Raw genomic sequence first — 24,317 nt, 5'->3', positions numbered from 1 at the left:
TATCCACATACAAAACTTTATTCTGACGCCACTCTTTTACTGCAAATATTATATTTGAATAACAAATTAGCTCACAATAGCAGAAAAACAAAAACACAAACATCATTCAGTATAATTAGACTCTGACCAAAGAACTGATATATTGCAAAATCTTTCTCTTCTTTACCAAAATGCTTCTGCTACAATAAATGCTTAGCATACATATAAAAAAGATAACCATTGTACTGAAAATGCCAAAAAAAGAAAGGACTAGCAAATATGGTAAAGCACATATAATATAAAACAACTAGCATTTAAAAACATGTCCCCATAAAACTCAAGTTACATACGCAAATTATTTTCTTTAAGTATTTTTAATCATGATTAGGCTGCTCTGCATAGACAATATACCATTAGTAATACTCCATGAAAAGCAACCTGATAGGGTTTAGCATTTTCTTGAAATTATACTCTGTATCAAACAGTAACTATTAACATTTGAAATGCTGAACATAAAAACTCAACACTGAACTGCAATAATGTACTTCACTGGACAGAAGGCATTTTTGGAGGATTTTTAGTCTCTGTCCCATTTTAAAGTTTCCAGAATATTATACAAGGAGCCAAATGAACAACAAAATGGAAAGACTGCATGGCTGAATCGGTTTACAACCAGTATTTAATGTTCTACAGTCAACATAAGCATGATTACAATGTGTTTCTTGGTTAACTTTTAAAACTATATATAATTTCTCATCGGATCCAGTTTTACATTTTATACATTATTGCCTTTACTGAAAATGATCAGGTAGTTATTAAGAATAAAGTGTAGCTGCTTTACAACTTGTATGTACAGATAACAGAAAGTATACAAATTAAAATACAATACATATTTACAGGCAACACCGAGTCCACTATCTTTACCTTAAACCAATGGAATGTGTAACTAAAAACAAAAGAAACTCCTTGTCGTCTCTGATTGTCAAAGGTGATTTGAAATTGAATACCTTAATCCATGCCAATTCACTCCATTATTTACAATATAAAAACTATGCAGAAAACAGCACATAAACATTCTGACTGGATTATCATTTATATACAAGTTGTTAAAAGCTGGGAAGACGGCCATAGAAATATTAACATATCAAATTATAGCAAAACAATGTGCATTAAAAATAAGGACAAAAGCAAAATGTGAGGAAATTTATATATCGCAGAATGTACTTTAACTCTGCACCTAACCTGCTGTCCACGCCAATATTTATGACTCGTGGCAACTTGTATGTTGAATCCTCTCAGTTATATAGATATGTACTTTATATTTACAATCAATATATTAAATATCAAATTATTTAACTTCGGAAGAGCATAAATTGCAAAGCTTTACTTAAATGCTGCCTTCTCAAGTAATGCCCTTTCTATTCAAGGAAATGTATTTATTTATTTTTTTTTAAATATAATGGTGTGTAAGTTATGTACCTAAACAAATGCTGGTGGTGGTGTAAATGTTAATTTTTCTCCTTTATGTTGATCTATTTCAGGAAGTCATTTATTTAGTGTAGGTTATGTAGGGATCCCTCAGCGTGCAACTGTAAAGAGAAAGTTAATTATTTCCATGCTGAAAAGGAAAAGAAGGTAAAAGACAACATTTCGCTATGTCTGGCACACTTGATGAAGGCTATATAGCTGAAATGTCGCGTCTTTTACCTTCTTTCCTTTTCTGAGTTGAAGTAACCTTTAACGTTTTTCATATATTGTAACATGTTCTAGGGTGTTTTATTGCATGGGCATTTGATACCTGTCGCAGCATTTACACACTCTGAAGTTATAGACGTCAAAATGTAATTTTTTTTTCTCTAACTTTATACAACCACTGATAGAAATTCAGAGTTAAAAGTGCTTTCATTTTTCATGAACATATTTTTTTTAATTTATTTATTCTGATTAAAACTTTACTAAAGCATTGCAACATTCTAAATTTAATATCCTACGAATAAGGGACAAATAAGTCGGCAACAACAGGCTGCCAACACTGAAAGTGCTATTTGTTCTTTATTTTATAAAATAATGTTTGTTCCTTACAGTAAAACAGGATAGTTCATTAAGAGATATAAAAAGGCACTGATGAGAGATGAGGTGTCAGAAACATGCAAAGTCTACAAACAAGGAAATAAAATGCACTGTCAAATTAAGTGTGTTTAGGACGTCTTTAACTTAAAGTTCTACAAGCACGAGTAATTCGTGGATAAAATTATAAAAGTCATAAAATAGAAAGGTAGATTTCGATAATTAACTTATTAAATAAGTAGGTACAAAAAACTATTTTTGCCACTGAAGCTTTAAGGTATATAAAGTTTAAAAACAACAGTTCTCACCATTTGCCAAAAAAATTGTAAATGTAAAACAGATGTAAGCTATACATGGCAGAAAGATCTGACATGTCAGTCAATTGTCGATTAAATTATTAATACTATGGTAAATCAAAGAAATGGCTGTGAAAAATTGTGGAAGAGGCTGCATGGCCATGATGCACACTCACAAAAATATTTGGAAAACCATTTTCACGATAATAGTTGCTACAAGTGGGTTTAAAAAAATATAGTAGCATGGGGGTCTGTCTGCAAGCAGTGCTTGAAAGTTTCTGAATACTAAGGAAATTTCATCAGGTAAGTGGCTTGTGGAAGGTGTGTGAAGACTCCCGTTTAAACAAGAATGACTACAGGAGACATTCCCCATTTCAAGACTAAAACCTGTTGTTTGGATATTTTTAAATGCTTGAAATGAAAACGTTCATTATCAAGATTGATTAAGAATGTAGGAACTAGTGATCTGAAAAGTCTCTAAGTCAAGCCATAGGAGGCTTGTGATGCAATTTACTGAAAACTCAAGGACAGTCAGTGAAAAAATCATTTTAATATAATCAAGAAAATACTCACTTATGTTTGAATATGCATGTCAACGAGTCTGAGCAAATACATTTAAGTCCATGTAGTTTGATTTTCCTATAGAATAAACAGTCCTATATGCAGAACATTTTTAAACAAACTCGTGGACTATGCATGGAGATCTTTGCAATATTTATTTTTAAGTTTCTGCTTTATTTGGATACTGTTAACTACTTGTTTACCCATATTGTACATTACAAAAAATAAATATATAAATAGAAGTGGTAAAACAATTAGCAGGGGGTCAGGTGCATGGTGATCTTAGTTGTTTTCATTTTTCTTGCTAAGTAAAAGAATTGCACACATTTTATTCATTTTGATGAATTCCCCAGCACTACGAATTATCTAATGGGTAATTCAATCAAGGGATATGAATGCTGCTCAACCAGATTGTCAGAATGGAGAAGATCACAATGTGCGTATAAAATGCACTGCCTCCTGCAACTTTAACTGTTGCTGCGCATATTCTGCTTGTGAGTCTTGCACAGATTTAGGTTTCAGCTTTTTTTTTTTTTTTTTTAATACAAAATTTTAAACAAATTCAAAGACTGAAACCTTTAACATTACTCACAAAACATCAATTCTATTTCAGAATAAAACTCCCACTACTAAGTAACAATACCTTCCCTTTTTCATGGATTATCAAAACTTTCAAACTACACACTCAATTTTCACTAACAAAATAATAAAGTGGTCAATTAAGTGCAAAGAAAGGATACTACGTCTGTTTGCTCATTATATGGCAAACAACAAAAAAAAGTTTCCTCTAAAAAGAGTTTTCTTTAATTAAAAAGTTACCCTTCATAATGAAGAATGCTTCAAAATTACAGTCAACCATTAATCACTGCTAATAAAATATATGACTCTTCCTGATGGATCATAATCAACATTTTAAAATCTGCAATCTACTCACCACCCCCAAAGAATGTGCTTGTAGTTCTTAAAGAACTGAGCACAAAAAAAAAAAAATCGTACAACAAGCCTGCACTGAAAGTATACTGCCACTTTTATAAGTTTTTTATTCTTCCCTTTTATAACATTTTTTTCCTCAATTTTCATACAGTACATGCATATTTATGCATATTATGCCTAAGTACATCCAATTAGAAGTTACAAAGAACAGGTATTAATTAAAAACAAAAAAAAAATCTGGATTGCACGGTGTCACCCTGAGTGAACTCTATTGCCTCAAAGCTCTTCAATAGGAAGTTTGAATGTGGCCTAGATTTAATCTGTACAAGTCTGTGTTCTCCATGCATACATAACTTTACTTCTGTTCAAGTTGGCTTTCCAAACAGAAAACCCAGTATGGCGACAGAAGATGTTAAAACACAATGATATATGATTTAGGATACGGTCCTACATCCTGACTGTCCGGTAACAAATCCAATGGAAAGAGAACTACAGGCAGCTTGTTCAAAACTTGCTTATATTGTTCTAATGTAGTATTTTACAGATTCATTTATAGGTTAACTCATTTCTGTTATGGAAATAAATATTTCTTTACACACCTTGCTACAAACAGAAGCACATAGATTTACAAATAAAAGTAAATTAAACCCAGAGATATGTTTTATGTATACTTTCTTTCTAAAGCTCCAAATATATGATTTGATTTATCAAATGACCTTTTAAATCATGATTTTTTAAAACTGTTTTTATGCAGTCCCCTGAACATTGTACTTAACTGAATTAAGTACAGTTATTTAAATTAAAACATTGTGAGGTTATTATTTATATCTTAATGAAAGTTTCACTGCAATATCGTATCTTTTTTTTAAACTATATAAACATGGCAGACACATGAGCTACATCAACAAAATGTAATGTTTTATGTTCCATTTTAAAATTAACCTAGATTTCGTTTCAATATTAAGCAGCACAAATGCTAAAGGCCTACACATATTATGGTCAGTAATATTCAGTTTTAAAGAATTATTAAGCCTAATTCAGCAAGTCAGGAGATCATTTGCTGGAATATCATGTGTTTATTTTATTAGGGTTAGTCATTACAGGAAGAATTTAACCTAAAAGCACCTCATATGAATAGCTGTTTAGAATAGTTTATGGAATAGACGACAGATTTATGAAGAAAATATTGTTGATAAATATACTATATAATTATAATAATTACTTGAGTAGGAGTTAAATCCTGTTCTGTTTTTTTTGTTTTCTCCTTAGTAATTATAATTTTTCCATTGTTTTCTCTATTATACATTTGATTATGTAGCATGCCATTCTAATTTTCAAAATAAAATATTAAAAATAATAATCATAATAATAGTCAATTTAATAATGCAGTTAATCATATACCTGGGAATAAAATTACTTTTTAAGAATAAATTGTTATTTATATATTAATAATCTGAATGTATTTATTAGACAAACAATACAAAGCAAATAAGCAAAAAGATGAGACTCAGAATGATTTCATAATCTAGGCAAACAACACAAACAGTTTGGAGAACATACAGGTGTAACACAACAAATCAGATATCAGGGATGTGTGCATGCACTGTCAGTAATGTTAAGATACATGAGATTTATGTGGAGAATTTTTACAAAAAAGTTGTATTGTGTTTTTTTCTTTGTACCTGCATGATAAACAGTGCACTGTGGAAAATATTAAATATTTCATAACCTAGTCTTGGAGTCTCATTTAGTGACAGTGATTTCTGGTCTCTAAAACAGTAACATAAAAGCAGACCTATAGCTTTCCAAGTCCCCAAACACACACATAATGTGACAAATATACTGTTCCTTATTGTGACTAAAAGTATAGAAATAAAAAATTAATTTGTAGGCAACGTGTTTAAATTAATTTTGTAAATGAGCCAAATAAAACATCTCACTGGGTGTTGCCCTAAAATTCGTTTCTAGTTTTTATGCCCGTTATAATTTTTCAAAGCAGCTTTACGTATTAGTGCCCACGACTCTGATCTGGAATGAGGGGTTTCAGACAATGAACCGATTACATGTATGGATTTTAGAGCTCACTCGCGACGCACCATACTTTGATATTTCCAAAATTAACCAAATTTAGCTAAATCCTGATTAAAACTGAATTCAAAGTTTGAGAAATTTTCAATCACTGGTAGGAAAACGCCACAAGAAATCAACACACCGACAAACTAAGACAACTTACTGAAAAGGTTTCATCACTGATATAAATAAGTACAAACAGTAATTGGCCAAGGGAACAGTTAAAAGCGAATGAAGAAGGCAAATACTGCAACCTTATCTCCATAAGTAATTTTGTGTATTAAAAAAAAATTTCAAGGTCATTCAACCCTGCAGTAAACAAATTTTAACGAAAGGCATGCCAGAACACAAAGCATGAGATGAAGTTATAAGTATCTCTTGTCCCTGAAATTGGGTACAGTATAGGCTGAAATATTAAGTTTAAAGTAAGAAATCCACATATCAACGTTCACTTTGCCTATCAATGAAAATCAGCATTCACCAATAAATTTCATTAAGATCTATCATCTAAAACGCATCCCAAGCATCTAAAAATGGTGACCGTAAAGTGCCTTTATAATTTAGAAAAACATTTTCTAGCCAAATGTTTGACTGCTGGTGGTATCTGGTGAAGAAGTCATTTGTATTCGGCTTTCAGTTACATTAACCAGAGGGAATTCAGAGAAATCATTGTTTGCTGTATGATTGCGCAAGTTCACTTGTCCATTTGTGGCACTGAACTGGGCTGAAATAGTAGGTCTTGAACTCTGAAACTGAGGTCTGAAGCTCTGTTCAAATGTACCTATCTGAAAGGCCTGATGGATCTGTTGAGTGTCAGCCTTTTTTGAGGCAGTCACATGCTCTAAAAAATCTTCTGTAGGAGTGACAGCAGAATGATTGGTTTCATCCCCTGAAAATGAAAATGAATGCTGGGATTCTCCAACCAAAAGTCCAAAATGTGACTTCTCTGAAGTGGACCTTAATGGAGAATTCATTCCAGAACGAAAGGCGGATCGGTTAGACAAAGTATACTGCTTATCTAATGTAGAAAACAAAGGCTGGCTTGCAAGGGCCGGGTTCTCAGAAACAAAAATAAGGCTCTGGCTATTTAAATAGGCATCATTCTGGCTAGTTCTGTCCAAGGCTTGCTGCAGAAATTTGGAATATTCCTGAAGCATGCTGGCTTTTTCTGTTGAAGGTGCTTGGGACGTCGTAAGTACGGTCTCAGCTTGTGTAACTTCAGGAACATCAGTAGAGTTAATTGATATACTGGATGTCACTTCTGTATCTGCCACACTGAAAGATATTTCATGCTGTCCATTTGCCTTGTTTGAATAGTGATCTAAAAGTGTCTGAAGGACCTCATCAGGAATCACATTCTTGTCATGGCTTGATTTAATTTCAACATTTAATGTCTGTGTATCCAAAATTGAGGCAGCAGAACTATCATCAATGACACTGGCAACAGCTGCTTGAGTGACAGAGGGCTGAGAAGCAATTGTTCCCACATTAAGAGCATAATCCCTACTGGTATTAGTGGCTGCCTGCAGGTACCTCTTTTTTTTTAAAAACTGCATGGCATCATCATAATTGGTACTACTTGCCACAGGCTTACTTGGACCCTCTTGTAGGGCATCTACCTGATCCATGTCACTAGTGGTCTCTGAGTCAAGAAGTCCTTGTTTGTCCACAAGGTCAAAAGAATATTTTGAGACTTTACCTTCATCAAAAGAAGATAGAGGTGAAAGGCTTTGACTGTGCTCCAAAGATTGCTTGGTATTTCTTTTGTTGGTTACCTTTTTTAGGACCAGTTTTGGAGGATGTATGTCCTCAGAAGATGATTCACCTAGCTGTCCTCCAGTAACCGAAGCATGCGGCAACTCAACTGAATACTCTGCCACCATATACTCATCTTTGACTTTGGAGGCAATTGCATACAAAGGCAGATAGTCATTCTTTAAATTTTTCGGATCTTGTTTTCCTTCACTGCCTTCTTTATTGGAAAGGGCTGTGTGAATTCTTTGCTTCTCTCCAGTTTTCTGTCTTTTTTTCTTTGGCTGGGAGGATTCTTTCTGAGATTGTGAGAAACTTGGATCATCTTCAGGTCCCAACAATCCCGTTTTAGCTTTATTGGATTTTCTATCCCTGTTTTCATGACACATGCGTTTGTGCTTTAGTACTCGATCAGTCCTTGAAAAATACTGAAAAAAGGAAAAAAGAAATTAAATGTATACAAATTACATACATAGAATAATTTAAAGATTACTCATATGACAAAAAACTTGTATATTATTTTCTGAGTATCATAGTACAGCTCACAAACAAGAAACAGAAAAGAAGAAATCAGTTTAATTTTCAATATAGCAATAACACCCAATATTTGTAATTTGTACCAGAGTATTCTAATCATTTTAATTAAAATAAAGTCCTGAACAACATTTGTGAAATTTGTGCATACATTAAGTATAAAGAACAGAAAATATAAACTTTCAAATAATATCCTTCAATACACAAGATTTTCACTTTCTACAATTTCTACTACTGTGTCTTTCATAACCAGAACTCAGGACATTTCTAGGGGATTTGCTTATTCATAACTACTATAATAATAACTTAATTTCACAAGTCCACACTATTCATAGATTGTATTTCCACTAAGAGAAAGGGGATCAATAAAAAAGTGTGCAAACAGTCAGCAATGATTTATGTCACAGATGTTTGTATTTCTGTCTAACAGAAAATAGACTAGCAAGAAGCTGTGGTCAAGTGCTACATTAGCTAATTTTACTGACTTTTTTTTTTTTTAATAGTAAAATGTACCTTAAATCAAAAGACTTCTTTGGTTTATAAACTATACCATGGATGGTAAAAATTACCATAAAGTGAACAGCAAAATCATGACAGTTGATGGCTGACCTCAACAATTTCCTCCTTGACTCAGATGGAAAAATAGTTGAGAATGTATTCAATTTTCAGATACTTTTCAAAGAGCCAGTAATGAGGGGGAAAAAAAACCCCACATATAATTTGGTGAAACCACAAAGCAACAAACCGTAGTCTTCAATGACTGATCGCCAAGCCCAAGATCTGGTTAAGCATGTTTTAAGTGCAGCTATTAACGTCTTGTACACACATAGAGCTAGTAAAGTCCTGGGAAATTACCAGATCCAATGAACCATTATATTCTGAATTAATATTTAAATGTTTAGAGCCTGCAACTTACCCATTATGATCACATTAGTCCACTTCACATGTGCAGAATCTTTAAAGAAAACTTAGAGCTAAGACCAGAAGTGACCAAGAACAACAACAAAAAAAAAATCCCCATGCTATAAAAAATAAACCTCATTAATTGTTAAATACACAAAAAAATTAAGGAAAAACTAAGCAGCTTTACTTGTATGCAAAATTTTAGTTCTCAGAGAAAACAAGATTTGAAACTGCTATACAAAAATACATGTATACATGTGATTTATAACAATAGCCACCAAACACAGAATATTTGATCATTTTGAATAGTAAATGTTAATGTAGTGGAACAATAAAAATGGATGCATACCACAAGGCTTAATTTTTTATGTACACCTTGTGATTTGATACTATGAACTAAAAACACTGGTAGAGAAATACTGTCTAATGCTTTCCAGAAGCGAAACACTAAAATGGTTAAACATTTCCAGCTCTAATACCCCCCCCCAGCCCCCCCTCCCCCCCCAAGTGAGGCTGCATAGCATACCATAACTTAAAAAGACCTCATTCAAATTTTCATTTTGAAAGTAATCAAAAAACTTTGTCTGGGAAAAGAGAGACTACTGTATATTTAATAACCAATGACACCTGCCCTAAACACATGCAACAAAAATATTCTTAAAGATACAAAAAACAAGAAACTGAATATTGAAAAAAGTGTATGGAAAGAGCTTTACTGGCAGCACATACAATGTTTTATCAGTACAGAAGAAGACTCAAAGTATTTAAAGAAAATTTTTAAAAGTAGAATGATAAAACCAAAACCCAAGGTTTAAAATATATATGTTATTATTCATTGAAAATATTTTTAACATCAATAATACAAAGCTTAAAGTAAATGAAACTATCCTTCAGTAGATATTATTGTTTACCTTAAGCGTCTCATTAAATAACTTGACAGTGAGACAGACAAACATTTGACAGTGTTGCTGAAAGTCAATGACAAATCACATATACATGAATACCGATGCAAGCAATCCATACAAGATGTAAATATTAGGTAATATGGTAAACTGTTTAATAAGTAGGATAAGCAACATTATTCTGTATTCCTTACTAGCTGTCCCCCGTGGCTCTGCCCGTATAGTAGTGAAACAGGACAAACTTATCAATACAGAAACAGGTATCGCTAGCTAAGTGGAGGCAAGGTACGCTCCAACACATCGGGAGAGGTAGACTGACTTGAATGAAGGCTGGCGTGTGAGTGAGGAGGGCTCTGCCCGGCTCCCCACTCCTGACATCACGCTTCCCCCGCCATTCGCCCCACAGCCTGTCTCTAATCAGCACGACTAAATAACTCGTACAAGCAAACTATGATACTTAGCGTGATGAGAACTCACAAAATCAACCTGAATGTTCATGCAAATTATAGAATAAAACCTGATCTAAATCCGTTAAGTAGTTCTCTCGTGAAAAGCGAACAGACATACTGACGTTGTATTTTATTTTAAATATTATATATTACACACACATACATATACATATATAAAATTCTGTTTGTTTACAAGTATTTACAGAAGCACAGATTTATACTGAATTTTGCTTTTCATAGTTACCTGATGACAGTATTCACACTGATAAGGCTTTTCTCCACTATGAGTTCTTTTATGCCTCTCCATGTGGTATTTTTGTATGAACCTCATACCACATTCATCACAGCGAAATGGTTTCTCACCTAGAAAAAGAAATGAAGAATATGCTTCTTTTGAAGATTTTAATCACAAAGAGAGACCCAGTAACTTTCAACAAATAAAAATTCTGGAAGGACTGGATTTTAGAGCAAACTCTGAATAAACTAGAATAATTGTTACACTTTTAATATTTGTAACTGCTATGATTGTGCGGGAGCAGTAGTATTTGGGTAACTTATTCAACTTATAAGTGCACAATAGGATGGATTAATGTATGAGGACGTACTCAGAAAACAATATCTACAAAGGTACTACTTTATCCTAGCAAAATGTTAAAAACACATTTAAATGCATTTTCCCCATGTACTTCAGATAATAAGCAATTGAAATATTGTCAATCTATATAAGATATTAAAAAGGCAGAAACTGGGTTTAAATGGCTTAATTAAGAGATTGCATGGTGTTAATAAATACTGTAGTACAATAGTACATTAAGTACTTAATCCATAATAAATAAATAAATGTGCTTAAAGGTGTAAGCAATTTAGAATAAAGTTGAAACCAAGATAGATGCACAATTTGCTCCCGCTTTTGAGTTTAAGCAGGACCACAAATCACATAACTTGGGCATTGCATTTATGCACAAATATGAAATGAGGCTGGCTTGCACATGAAGCTCTCCAACCAATGGCTCCAAGTGGCAGTAAAAGACCTGAGAAATCCATTAAACATACTAAAAGAAAAATTCACACTAAAGTAGAGTGTGCACGTAAATTCCAGTATTTCAGCTTTTGACATTTGGTTCCTTTTTATTTGTGCAATATCAGCATGTTTTTCCAATATTTTACACATCTGTCAGGAAGCTTTTTAACCATGTCCCTTTCAATATCATAACCTGGATAACACAAGTAAATTATATTTAACTAGTAATGTGCAAGCCATATTTTGAAGAGGACCATTTCACAGCAGCACAGAAGTCATAATCATTCATTCCTGTGCGAGTACGCTGAACACACATTAGCTATCAGAGGGTGAAGGGGCGAGAGAGACAGAAATCCAGTATTGGGAGCCAGAATGAACAAGGCTTTGGCTGGCAATTTAGCTACGACATTGGGAAACACCATACTCCTTTTGAAAGATGCACAGGGATCTTTTACAATGACAGAGTCAGGACCTTAGGTTATGGTTTTTTTTCTTTTCATTTTTTTTAAATAAAACAGCAAAGTGTCTCCATCACTGCAATGAGGCATTGGGATCCACACATAGACCGCAGGGTAAGTGACCCCTGATGGCCTCACCAATACCTCTTCTAGTAGCAACCCAATCTTCTCCTAGATGGTCTCCAATTCAAGTACTGGCTGGCCCCAAACATGCTTAGCTTTAGGTGGACTATCTATCCTGAAGTGCAAGTGGTATGATTGCTGGCCATATCAAGTCATATTGTTGCTTGATGACTAAATACAAAATTTTTTAATTAGCAAAACCACCAGTTTTTCTAAAAACATTTTAATATATAATCAAGGAGCAGAAATGTTATGTTTAAGGCCAAAAAGCCTTTCTGACCCAAAAACATCTTTAGTAGCCTTTTACAGCACACACGAGAGATGGTGATTTATTTTAACTCCAGGTTACTGAGATCAAACACATCAAGGTAAATGCAAAGAAGACAAAGATGATGGTTGGAGGAAAAAGGGCATGGAAGAGGTTGGCTGTGTATTAAAACAACTGGAAGAAACTCACTCCAGTATAAAATTTGTGGGAAGTGGTGTGCAGGTCTACAGGTTAAAAGCCCAACCTGTGTATGTTGTAAGTGTGCAAGAAGCGTGTAGAAAATTTGATATTGGCAATTGAGACGTTTTGGAAAAAGTCGGGAAGTTTTGCTAATTAAGTGACACAATGTGTCAAGTTATAGCAGTAACAGGAAGGTGAGAGGTGTGTGAAAGAAACTCTGGGAGCCCTCTGTCATTCTGAATGTGTAAGGAGCACTATGCTCTAGAGCAGGGGTAGGCAAAGTCATTCCTGGAGGGCCACAGTGACCGTGGGTTTTTGTTCCAACCCAGTTGCTTAATTAGAAAACAATCCTTGCCAATAATTACATTTCATGGCTTGTTAGTGCTTTAACTCTGCCATGTCAAGTCATTCTCATATCCTATATTTTTTTTTTTTCCATTCTTAGGATATCATCCAAATACTTTGAAGTGTAAAATGGATGGGTAATTCTCAGTCCTTCACTTTTTTCTCTACTCTTTCCTTCCAAGTATTTAATTAAACCAAACAGTGCACGATAAATACACACAGGTGTAAAGGGTAACAAGCAAAATGGATAACTGCTGGTTTCTTTTGTCATTTGCATCTTATTGCTAATAAGGAGCAATTAAAATGCAGCTGTTCAAGACTTAAATAAGCAATAAGGGCTCAAAATCTTAACGAGGGAGATAACTAAAATGAAGCAGAAGTGTTACTACAGCAATAAGTACTTCTTAGTAAGCAATTGGGTTGGAACAAAAACCTGTAGCCACTGTGGCCCTCCAGGAATGACTTTGCCCACCCCTGCTCTAGAGTGAGACATTATCAATGAAAGCATATTTTTCAAACTATGATTATGAGGCCTTTTATAAACCACTACAGGGGTCTTCTGTGGAAGCTCGCACAGAAATCCATTTTAACATTTACTGCTTTCTTATGACTTATTCACAATAATATTCTGACCAGTCCCAATTCAACTTAAACTTAGATATCTAAAGCAGCTTCAACTTTTCAGAATTTGATAAATCCATAATATATGTTTGAGATATCTGTAATGTACTTCATGATATATATAAGAATGTTTGAGATATCTACAGTGCATCCGGAAAGTATTCACAGCATATCACTTTTTACACATTTTGTTATGTTACAGCCTTATTCCAAAATGGATTAAATTCATTTTTTTCTTCAGAATTCTACACACAGCACCCCATAATGACAACGTGAAAAAAGTTTACTTGAGGTTTTTGCAAATTTATTAAAAATAAAAAAACTGAGAAATCCCATGTACAGAAGTATTCACAGCCTTTGCTCAATACTTTGTCAATGCACCTTTGGCAGCAATTACAGCCTCAAGTCTTTTTGAATATGATGCCACAAGCTTGGCACACCTATCCTTGGCCAGTTTTGCCCATTCCTCTTTGCAGCACCTCTCAAGCTCCATCAGGTTGGATGGGAAGCGTCGGTGTACAGCCATTTAAAGATCTCTCCAGAGATGTTCAATTAGATTCAAGTCTGGGCTCTGGCTGGGTCACTCAAGGACATTCACAGAGTTGTCCTGAAGCCACTCCTTTGATATCTTGGCTGTGTGCTTAGGGTCGTTGTCCTGCTGAAAGATGAACCGTCTCCCCAGTCTGAGGTCAAGAGCGCTCTGGAGCAGGTTTTCATCCAGGATGTGTCTGTACATTGCTGCAGTCATCTTTCCCTTTATCCTGACTATTCTCCCAGTTCCTGCTGCAGAAAAACATCCCCACAGCATGATGCTGCCACCACCATGCTTCACTGTAGGGATGGTGCCAGGTTTCCCCCAAATGTGACGCCTGACATTCATACCAAAGAGTTCAATCTTTGTCTCATCAGACCAGAGAATTTTCTCTCTCATAGTCTGAGAATCCTTCAGGTGCCTTTTGGCAAACTCCAGGCGGGCTGCCATGTGCCTTTTACTAAGGAGAGGCTTCTGTCTGGCCACTCTAACATACAGGCCTGATTGGTGAATTGCTGCAGAGATGGTTGTCCTTCTGGAAGGTTCTCCTCTCTCCACAGAGGACCTCTGGAGCTCTGACAGAGTGACCATCGGGTTCTTGGTCACCTCCCTGACTAAGGCCCTTCTCCCCCGATCGCTCAGTTTAGATGGCCGGCCAGCTCTAGGAAGAGTCCTGGTGGTTTCGAACTTCTTCCACTTATGGATGATGGAGGCCACTGTGCTCATTGGGACCTTCAAAGCAGCAGAAATTTTTCTGTAACCTTCCCCAGATTTGTGCCTCAAGACAATCCTGTCTCGGAGGTCTACAGACAATTCCTTTGACTTCATGCTTGGTTTGTGCTCTGACAAGAACTGTCAACTGTGGGACCTTCTATAGACAGGTGTGTGCCTTTCCAAATCATGTCCAATCAACTGAATTTACCACAGGTGGACTCCAATTAAGCTGCAGAAACATCTCAAGGATGATCAGGGGAAACAGGATGCACCTGAGCTCAATTTTGAGCTTCATGGCAAAGGCTGTGAATACTTATGTACATGTGCTTTCTCAATTTTTTTATTTTTAATAAATTTGCTAAAACCTCAAGTAAACTTTTTTCACGCTGTCATTATGGGGTGTTGTGTGTAGAATTCTGAGGAAAAAAATGAATTTAATCCATTTTGGAATAAGGCTGTAACATAACAAAATGTGGAAAAAGTGATGCGCTGTGAATACTTTCCGGATGCACTGTATAATGTACTTCATGATATTTATAAGAATTTTCTATTGAATTCTACAGAGATTTCAATTTGATGACTAATTATATTCAGATTATTTGATATTCAAATACAATTACATTGTGATTTGTACAGGTTGATACTCCTTAATTCAATATACCAAAATCTGAAATGCTGCAGAATCCAGAACTTTTTGAGTGCCAACATGATGCCACAAATTGAAAATTCAACACAAAAAAAGTTTGTTTTTTAAAAAAAAAAAACAAAAAAAAACTTTGCTTCAATTTGAGCATGAAAATAAGAATGTGACAAAAAAATGGATGTAAGTTATGTGCAGATTACAGCCTGACTGATATAATACCATGGCAGATGTGAGTAGCCGATAATGGGTCTCAATAACTTGTTGGGCTTTGGCAGAAGTGATGCCAATAAGGTGTCAACATTTTGAGTGACTGAGTTTGACAAAATGCACATGATTTGGTGCACACACAAAAAGCATGATCCCCAAAGTGGAGGTAAGTGCACTTGAGAAAAAATCCTGATTTCACACAGCAGGAAAGCCTTATTTGTTCTTGGGGAATAAATATATACATAGTGTACATATCCTACACAATGCCAGTGTCAAAAGATTGTTTTTCTAAGCTTAACTCAAATCTATTTCACTGTAGCCAGCAAATGTTCAGTGGTTTGTCTTTCCTTTTATATAATAGTAAAACTACTCATCCATTTCAAAAGCAGTTATGCCACAGATAAACAAATGCTTTGGACTATATATTTAAAAAAAAAAAAAAAAAAAAGACTGGATCTGAATGTAGTTCGGTAACTGCAGTCTGTTTTAGCACATGCCAAACAGGTTTGTTTATTAAAAAAAAGTGAATAGACTGCATAAATGAATGCATCTGTCCTTGTTATTTTTGTCAAAACTGAAAAAATGTTTCGAGTATAGCACCTTATATTTAGCTGCTATTCATCTTTAATGTTGAATTTACAGTATGTTACAGTAGATTTACGTTATCATTAACAACTTATAAAAGGCAGCTTTTCAAATTGTGTATTACTTGGTGGCTCTGCATGCTATTCAAAACATGGGCGGTAGGCAGCTTCACTTGGGGGGGGGGGGGGGGGGGGTAGAGCTGGAAATGTTTAACCATTTTAGTGTTTCGCTTCTGTGAAGCATTAGACAGTATTTCCCTACCAATAAATAAATACCCTATTAATAACAGGATTTTGAATACTCTAAAAATAATATTCAAATATATCTGAACGTAGGTTGAAATTCCTAAGTGACATTACATGTATGTATTTAACATGCATTTGAATGCTTCACAATTACCAAAAAAATGTGCTTTTTTTGTGCTGAAAACCACTGCCCAATTTTGACAAGACATTTTGATTGTTTTAGTTAACGACTAAATTGCATTTTAGTTTTAGTCATCGATAGATAGATACTTTATTAATCCCAAGGGGAAATTTACATACTCCAACAGCAGCATACTGATAAAGAAAATATTAAAGAGTGATAACAATGCAGGTATACAGACAGACAATAACTTTAAATAATGTTAACGTTTACACCCCCCACCCCCGGGTGGAATTGAAGAGTCGCATAGTGTGGGGGAGGAACGATCTCCTCAGTCTGTCAGTGAAGCAGGACGGTGACAGCAGTCTGTCGCTGAAGCTGCTCCTCTGTCTGGAGATGATATTGTTTAGTGGATGCAGTGGATTCTCCATGATTGACAGGAGTCTGCTCAGTGCCTGTTGCTCTGCCACAGATGTCAAACTGTCCAGCTCCATGCCTACAATAGAGCCTGCCTTTCTCACCAGTTTGTCCAGGCGTGAGGTGTCCCTCTTCTTTATTTAGTCATTCAATTATTGTTGGTTTTAGTCAACAAAAAGTAAATTAATTGTAGTCGAGAAAAAGTAAATCTGTTTTAGTCAACTAAAAGTAAATTAGTCAAACTGTCCAAATCAGATGGATATCTTGTTTAACATATGAACATGTACAGAATATATCGTACCTCTAAACTACAGGGTGAGTCAAAATTATGTTAACACTAATGTTATTGCTATGTATATACAATTTCTGTGGACAATTTATGTGCCACATATATGTGTTGAACATGATGGCAAACAGGTTGAGACATTCCTCTAAATCATGTTTTGTGAATAAATCGTTTCCGCCACTGAAATGTTAGTATAATACAGGGTGAGTAAAAATTATGTTAACATATACACTAATGACCCAAAACCACACGTAGTGATTATTGAACATAAAATGAAGAGTAGGTGTAAAAATGATTTACACCAAAAGCTCTGGGTCCGGTAATGGCAGCTCTGCTCTGTCATCACAGTGGCCATTAACCTGCCTTAGTTATGTGGCTATAAGATTTTACCAAAAAAGAGTGGACCACGCAACACACATTTGATCTATTTCACAGAAAAATACAAGGTCTTTCAACAAAAAAAGAACCTTCCAGCAAATAAGATGGAAACCATTTTTAATGTAGAAATTACATCTTTCAAACATTTAAAAGCTATGGTAATAAATCTTTTTTCGCTTTCAAAAACTTTGACAGTGAGAATACAATAACAGTTTTAAACACTAAAGATGATGGGGGTGGGTAATTTCCGCATAGGGTTGATAAAGAATGAGATCATCATGGACAATCTAATTTACCTGACCATGTGCACATTTTAAATGTAATCTGTGATATTTTCTCTCCAGGAACTGCAAAATACAGCTTAAATTACAAAAAGTAAAATTTCAAACATTATTATATGTGTAGTGTTGAATGGAGAATTCCAAAACAATTTAGGATATTTAAACAAACCATTAAAAGCTATTTAAAATCTGGCCTGTCAGAGAATCACTCTGTTAGATGTGCAATATTGCTATTGTAAGATTTATATTAACATCATTAGCTGGTTAAAAAAAAAACTGACTTAACAGTAAAATTTAACGGATGAGTCTTATGTTTTACACGAATCTGAATATTTCAGAACTCTTGTAAAAGCGCCTTTGCTGTGCTGTTTCCAAAGTGTCTGCCATGAGTGATCACACGGAGTTATTGCTTAGCCTTTGTGCAAATCCAGAATTACAAATGTTGCCTGTAGTCAATTAATCATAACTCAGAAGACTGCATTACATTCACTAACATACCATTCTAATATATGACATAAGTGATTTTACTATGTTCTTCACATTTTTGGAGTTATGCCCAAAAACATTAGTTTGCCCTCAAAAACCAAACGAATAACACAAATTTACTGTTTGCAGATTTATATTCATTAATGAACCAATGCTGTTTTGTCATACTATTCATTTTGTATTAACTGGGAGATGCATTTCAAACACTTTAAGTACTGAAATCCTAAATACATTTTATGTTAGTTTTAACAAATGGAGAAGCTCATTTCTTCTATGATGTAGACAGGCAAAACAGTCACTTCATTAGAAACTTACCTCGATTTTTAATTGCTACAACTGTTGCCGTCACTGCCACTGTGCCGTAAGTGGATGCGTGAGATGTGGTTTCATCCAGAACCTTGAACTGTATCCACCAATTAAAAAATGGATGGATACACAGAACAAATGTGTAGATGTGCTCATTACAATCAAAGAATGAATGCCAAGCTTCTGTTCCTTTACCGGGACTGGGTAGGATGCTGTATTAAAAGCTATTAATCCACTCATCATTTAATCTGCTGTAACAAATGCGTAATACTACAAGCTAAACAGTTACAACTCACATCTGAGGCTAAGCGCATGTGATTGCACTCTCCAAGCTGCACAAATCAGTTTCTTAAATAACTCAAAGGGATAAAACTGGCAATAACAAAATCCTGTGTATGTCTGTGTGTTGCCTTTTTTCTTTTTCATTAATAAGCACAATTATAGGCTGAAATCCTCGAACACTGAAGTATCAGTTCTTGTGACAGACCTATTAGCAGCACACCTAAAATAAACCGACGTACCTGATACATTAGTATTAGCAGGGTGAATGAAGTTCAGGTTTGTGGTGTTCTTTCCCGTGAGCTTTTTTCCACAAGGCTTACACTGAGTTTTATTTTTATCAGCATTATAATTAACGTTGGTCAATATTTCTGACTGCTTTCTTCGCCGAAATAACAGAGTGGTGTGGAGCAGTTTTCTGGCTGACGTGATAATGTCCTGATGGTGTCCAAACTAGTGTTATCCAATTACAATGGTGCATATAAATTTTTTAAAATTGCACTGCATGCATGCTCCGTTATCTGTTGGCAGACCACATCATGTGTAATAAGAGATATGCAAAGAGCTTCTCATTGCTCACTGTCCAGTTGTCGGTTTGTAACATTTTCATTTTGTTTAGTCATCAAAAATAATTTCAAAAGTATTCGTCTTAGATTTTCATTATTAAAGCCGCATTTTTTTTTTTTAAATTTTCATTCTATTTTCGTCACACAAATGGTGTATGATCTTAGCTTTGTGGTCAACTGCAAAATGCATTGGCTTCTATTATATTTTAATTTTTAAAATTGCTTTACTGCAGTAGGTTTTGAAATTCCTATTTTAACTTGTGCAAAAGGTTCTTAGAGTTTAAATTAGGGATGTTCCTAAAAAGTTGGTGGGAACCGCCTGCTACAGAGATTCCATGTTTGCAGGCAAGCCAAATTCTATTCTTTATTTCCTGAAAAAGGGCATCAACAAGCTTCTTGAAGTAACAATTTCACTGCTTAGTTAAACATTAAGTCTATTAATGTCTAAAAAACTCTTACATTAAACACTATTATTCTATAACTATGTCTGAAAAAAGAAAGCTGAAAAGGGTGACCATAATTCTTAATAAATTAAATCCTGTTATCTGAACCACATCCTTATAAATTCTCACCCTACCAGTATGAATCTTTTCATGTCTTTGCAGAAGGTACTTCTGGATGAAACGCATATCACACTGGCTGCACTGAAATGGCTTCTCACCTAAAGAAAGAAGAGAGATTAATTATTTTTTTGTGTTTAGATTATCATATAAAAATAATAAAATTATATATATATTATATATACACACACAGTTAGGTCCATAAATATTTGGACAGACAACTTTTTTCTAATTTTGGTTCTGTACATTACCACAATGAAGTTTAAATGAAACAACTCAGATGCAGTTGAAGTGCAGACTTTCAGCTTTAATTCAGTGGGGTGAACAAAACGATTGCATAAAAATGTGAGGCAACTAAAGCATTTTTTTTTATCACAATCCTTTCATTTCAGGGGCTCAAAAGTAATTGGACAACTGTCTCAAAGGCTATTTCTTGGGCAGGTGTGGGCAAGTCCGTTGTTATGTCATTATCAATTAAGAAGATGAAAAGCCTGGAGTTGATTTGAGGTGTGGTGCTTGCATGTGGAAGATTTTGCTGTGAACAGACAACATGCGGTCAAAGGAGCTCTCCATGCAGGTGAAAGAAGCCACCCTTAAGCTGCGAAAACAGAAAAAACCATCCGAGAAATTGCTACAATATTACGAGTGGCAAAATCTACAGTTTGGTACATCCTGAGAAAGAAAGCAAGCACTGGTGAACTCAGCAATGCAAAAAGACCTGGACGTCTACGGAAGACAACGGTGGTGGATGATCGCAGAATCATTTCCATGGTGAAGAGAAACCCCTTCACAACAGCTAACCAAGTGAACAACACTCACCAGGGGGTAGGTGTATCGATATCCAAGTCTACCATTAAGAGAAGACTGCATGAAAGTAAATACAGAGGATGCACTGCAAGGTGCAAGCCACTCATAAGCCTCAAGAATAGAAAGGCTAGATTGGACTTTGCTAGATTGGACACTTGTTGAAGACTAAACTTTGGACAGAAAGGCCCACAAACAAACAGCAACTGAAAGCCGCTGCAGTAAAGGCCTGGCAGAGCATTAAAAAGGAGGAAACCCAGCATCTGGTGATGTCCATGAGTTCAAGACTTCAGGCTGTCATTGCCAGCAAAGGGTTTTCAACCAAGTATTAGAAATGAACATTATTTCCAGTTATTTAATTTGTCCAATTACTTTTGAGCCCCTGAAATGAAGGGATTGTGTTAAAAAAAATGCTTTAATTGCCTCACATTTTTATGCAATTGTTTTGTTCACCCCACTGAATTAAAGCTTAAAGTCTGCACTTCAACTGCATCTGAGTTGTTTCATTTAAAATTCATTGTGATAATGTACAGAACCAAAATTAGAAAAAAGTGTCTCTGTCCATATATTTATGGACCTAACTGTATATACATACATATATATTATACATATACACATATATATTATACATATATTTGTGTGTGTGTGTGTGTATTAAAATAGCCTTTAATTATAAAAGAAGCACAGAATGGAAAAATAAGTGGTAGGAGACAAAAAATTTAAACATGAAGGTTCCAGGAATGATAAATATTATGAGAAGTTTCAAAATAAGCAAACACAGTGAAAAAAACGTAAAACAGAGGAATGAGTTCCAAATACCTGTATGGATGAACACATGTCTCTGCAAATGGTAGTTGGTTCGGAAGGCAGCATTGCAGTGCTCACACACATGAGACTTAGGACTTTTAAGACCAAGTGACCCATCTTCATTTATTGTAAGAATCTAACATGAACAGAAACATACAGAAAGGTATAGCAAAACAATATGTAATCTATTTCTATGTATTAAAAACTACCATATGCCTTTATAATTCAGGTATCAGATAGCTTGAGCCATTTTCTGAAGTAATAGTATACTTTCACATATTTAACATCATAACTTCCACCTTAATAAAAGGGTGCCTGTGTGTCCTATCAGTGTCCTTCTGGTTGCTATGTCTCTGACATTCCAAAAGATTGCGCATCACAAACAATAACACTGCTTTTAAGAATCCCACACCAAATGGCATATAACAGAGACACATGCATTGCATGGTGCACTGCAAACGTTACTGCCAAGTTCTACATTTATTAGTGGGATTTTCACCTGTCTTAGATGGGTAACACAGTATATAATATTCTCATACCTGACTGTAAATCCTACATAATAGTCTCATATCTGCTTAATCCAATTAAGAGCTTTGTGAGGGTGGGGGTTAGGAAGAGGCTGTAACCTACTCCCTGTTACATTAAATGCAAGAAAGGAACCAGCTTTAGACTGTCATGCACTCATCCATACTCACAACTGGACCAATTTTAAAACAGCAAATTATCCAAACACCAATTAACATTTGGCAAATGGAAAGTAAACCAAAAACTGATTATTACATTTTGCCATTAGTTTGTCAGTTCAAAATGCTCAATTGAATAAACTGTCAAAGTTTTGTATATTGTATATTGATTTCAATTTAAGGCATCAGAGTTAAACACATTAATAAACAATAACTATTAAAAGTTGAAATACCATAATTTTAGCTCCTCAGCCAATGCTGTTAGAATAGGCCTTTTATTCCTTCTATCATGTAATACTAAAACGAGTTCAGAAAACGTATATACGGTTAAAATGGAAACAGGTTATACACAAAAGGTAACCTGAAAGAGAATAATCCCCACTGGAAGATATTAACTTTAAAGGGGAACAATCAAATTTTTCTATCTTTAGATAGCAAAAATTACTTTTTCATGTGGGAGCTTTGAAAAGGAGAGGAAAAAAAGTTATGTGAAACAATGCAGCTGTTGTGCTTGAAATAACTTGATATATACAGTTGTGCTTGAAAGTTTGTGAACCCTTTAGAATTTTCTATATTTCTGCATAAATATGACCTAAAACATCATCAGATTTTCACTCAAGTCCTAAAAGTAGATAAAGAGAAACCAGTTAAACAAATGAGACAAAAATATTATACTTGGTCATTTATTTCTTGAGGAAAATGATTGAGTATTACATATTTGTGAGTGGCAAAAGTATGAACCTCTAGGATTAGCAGTTAGTTTGAAGGTGAAATTAGAGTCAGGTATTTTCAATCAATGGGATGACAATCAGGTGTGAGTGGGCACCCTGTGTTATTTAAGGAACAGGGATCTATCAAAGTCTGCTCTTCACAACACATGTTTGTGGAAGCGTATCATGGCACGAACAAAGGAGATTTCTGAGGACCTCAGAAAAAGAGTTGTTGATGCTCATCAGGCTGGAAAAGGTTACAAAACCATCTCTAAAGAGTTTGGACCCCACCAATCCACAGTCAGACAGCTTGTGTACAAATGGAGGAAATTCAAGACCACTGTTACCCTCCCCAGGCAGTGGTCGACCAACAAAGATCACGCCAAGAGCAAGGCGTGTAATAGTTGGCGAGGTCACAAAGGACCCCAGGGTAACTTCTAAGCAACTGAAGGCCTCTATCACATTGGCTAATGTTCATGAGTCCACCATCAGGAGAACACTGAACAACAATGGTGTGCATGGCAGGGTTGTAAGGAGAAAGCAGCTGCTCTCCAAAAAAAACATTGCTGCTCGTCTGCAGTTTGCTAAAGATAACATGGACAACCCAGAAGGCTATTGGAAGAATGTTTTGTGGACGGATGAGACCAAAATAGAACTTTTTGGTTTCAATGAAAAGTGTTATGTTTGGAGAAAGGAAAACATTGCATTCCAGCATAAGACACTTATCCCATCTGTGAAACATGGTGGTGGTAGTAGTATCATGGTTTGGGCCTGTTTTGCTACATCTGGGCTAGGAGGGCTTGCCTTCATTGATGGAACAATGAATTCTGAATTATATCAGAGAATTCTAAAGGAAAATGTCAGGACATCTGTCCATGAACTGAATCTCAAGAGAAGGTGGGTCATGCAGCAAGACAACGACCCTAAGCACACAAGTCGTTCTACCAAAGAATGGTTAAAAAAGAATAAAGTTAATGTTTTGGAATGGCCAAGTCAAAGTCCTGACCTTAATCCAATCGAAATGTTGTGGAAGGACCTGAAGCGAGCAGTTAATGTGAGGAAACCCACTAACATCCCAGCGTTGAAGCTGTTCTGTATGGAGGAATGGGCTAAAATTCTTCCAAGCCGGTGTGCAGGACTGATCAACAGTTACCGGAAACGTTTAGTTGCAGTTATTGCTGCAATGGGGGGTCACAGCAGATACTGAAAGGAAAGGTTCACATACTTTTGCCACTCACAAATATG

At 35.2% G+C, this 24,317-nt stretch overlaps 1 protein-coding gene across 5 annotated transcripts in view; it reads right to left on the bottom strand.

Moving 5' to 3' along the window:
- znf148 (zinc finger protein 148) overlaps positions 1-24,317 on the bottom strand; it is a 38,682-nt gene continuing 14,365 nt past the window's right edge. For 4 of the 5 annotated variants that reach the window (XM_028807990.2, XM_028807992.2, XM_028807994.2 and 1 more), the window contains 4 exons: positions 21,692-21,815; positions 20,086-20,169; positions 10,691-10,809; positions 1-8,086 (listed from right to left, as the gene is read on the bottom strand). In XM_028807990.2, coding sequence (XP_028663823.1) covers positions 6,482-8,086; positions 10,691-10,809; positions 20,086-20,169; positions 21,692-21,815 — 1,932 coding nt within the window. In that variant the 3' untranslated portion in view covers positions 1-6,481. The remainder of the gene's footprint in view (positions 8,087-10,690; positions 10,810-20,085; positions 20,170-21,691; positions 21,816-24,317) is intronic. The other variant, XM_051930230.1, reaches the window with a different exon arrangement.

The sequence above is a fragment of the Erpetoichthys calabaricus genome, chromosome 8 (assembly GCF_900747795.2).
Source record: "Erpetoichthys calabaricus chromosome 8, fErpCal1.3, whole genome shotgun sequence".
In the NCBI taxonomy this organism is placed as follows: Eukaryota; Metazoa; Chordata; class Cladistia; order Polypteriformes; family Polypteridae; genus Erpetoichthys; species Erpetoichthys calabaricus.
The sequence above is the reverse complement of the archived record's forward strand: the minus strand, read 5'-3'. Positions and strand labels throughout refer to the sequence as shown.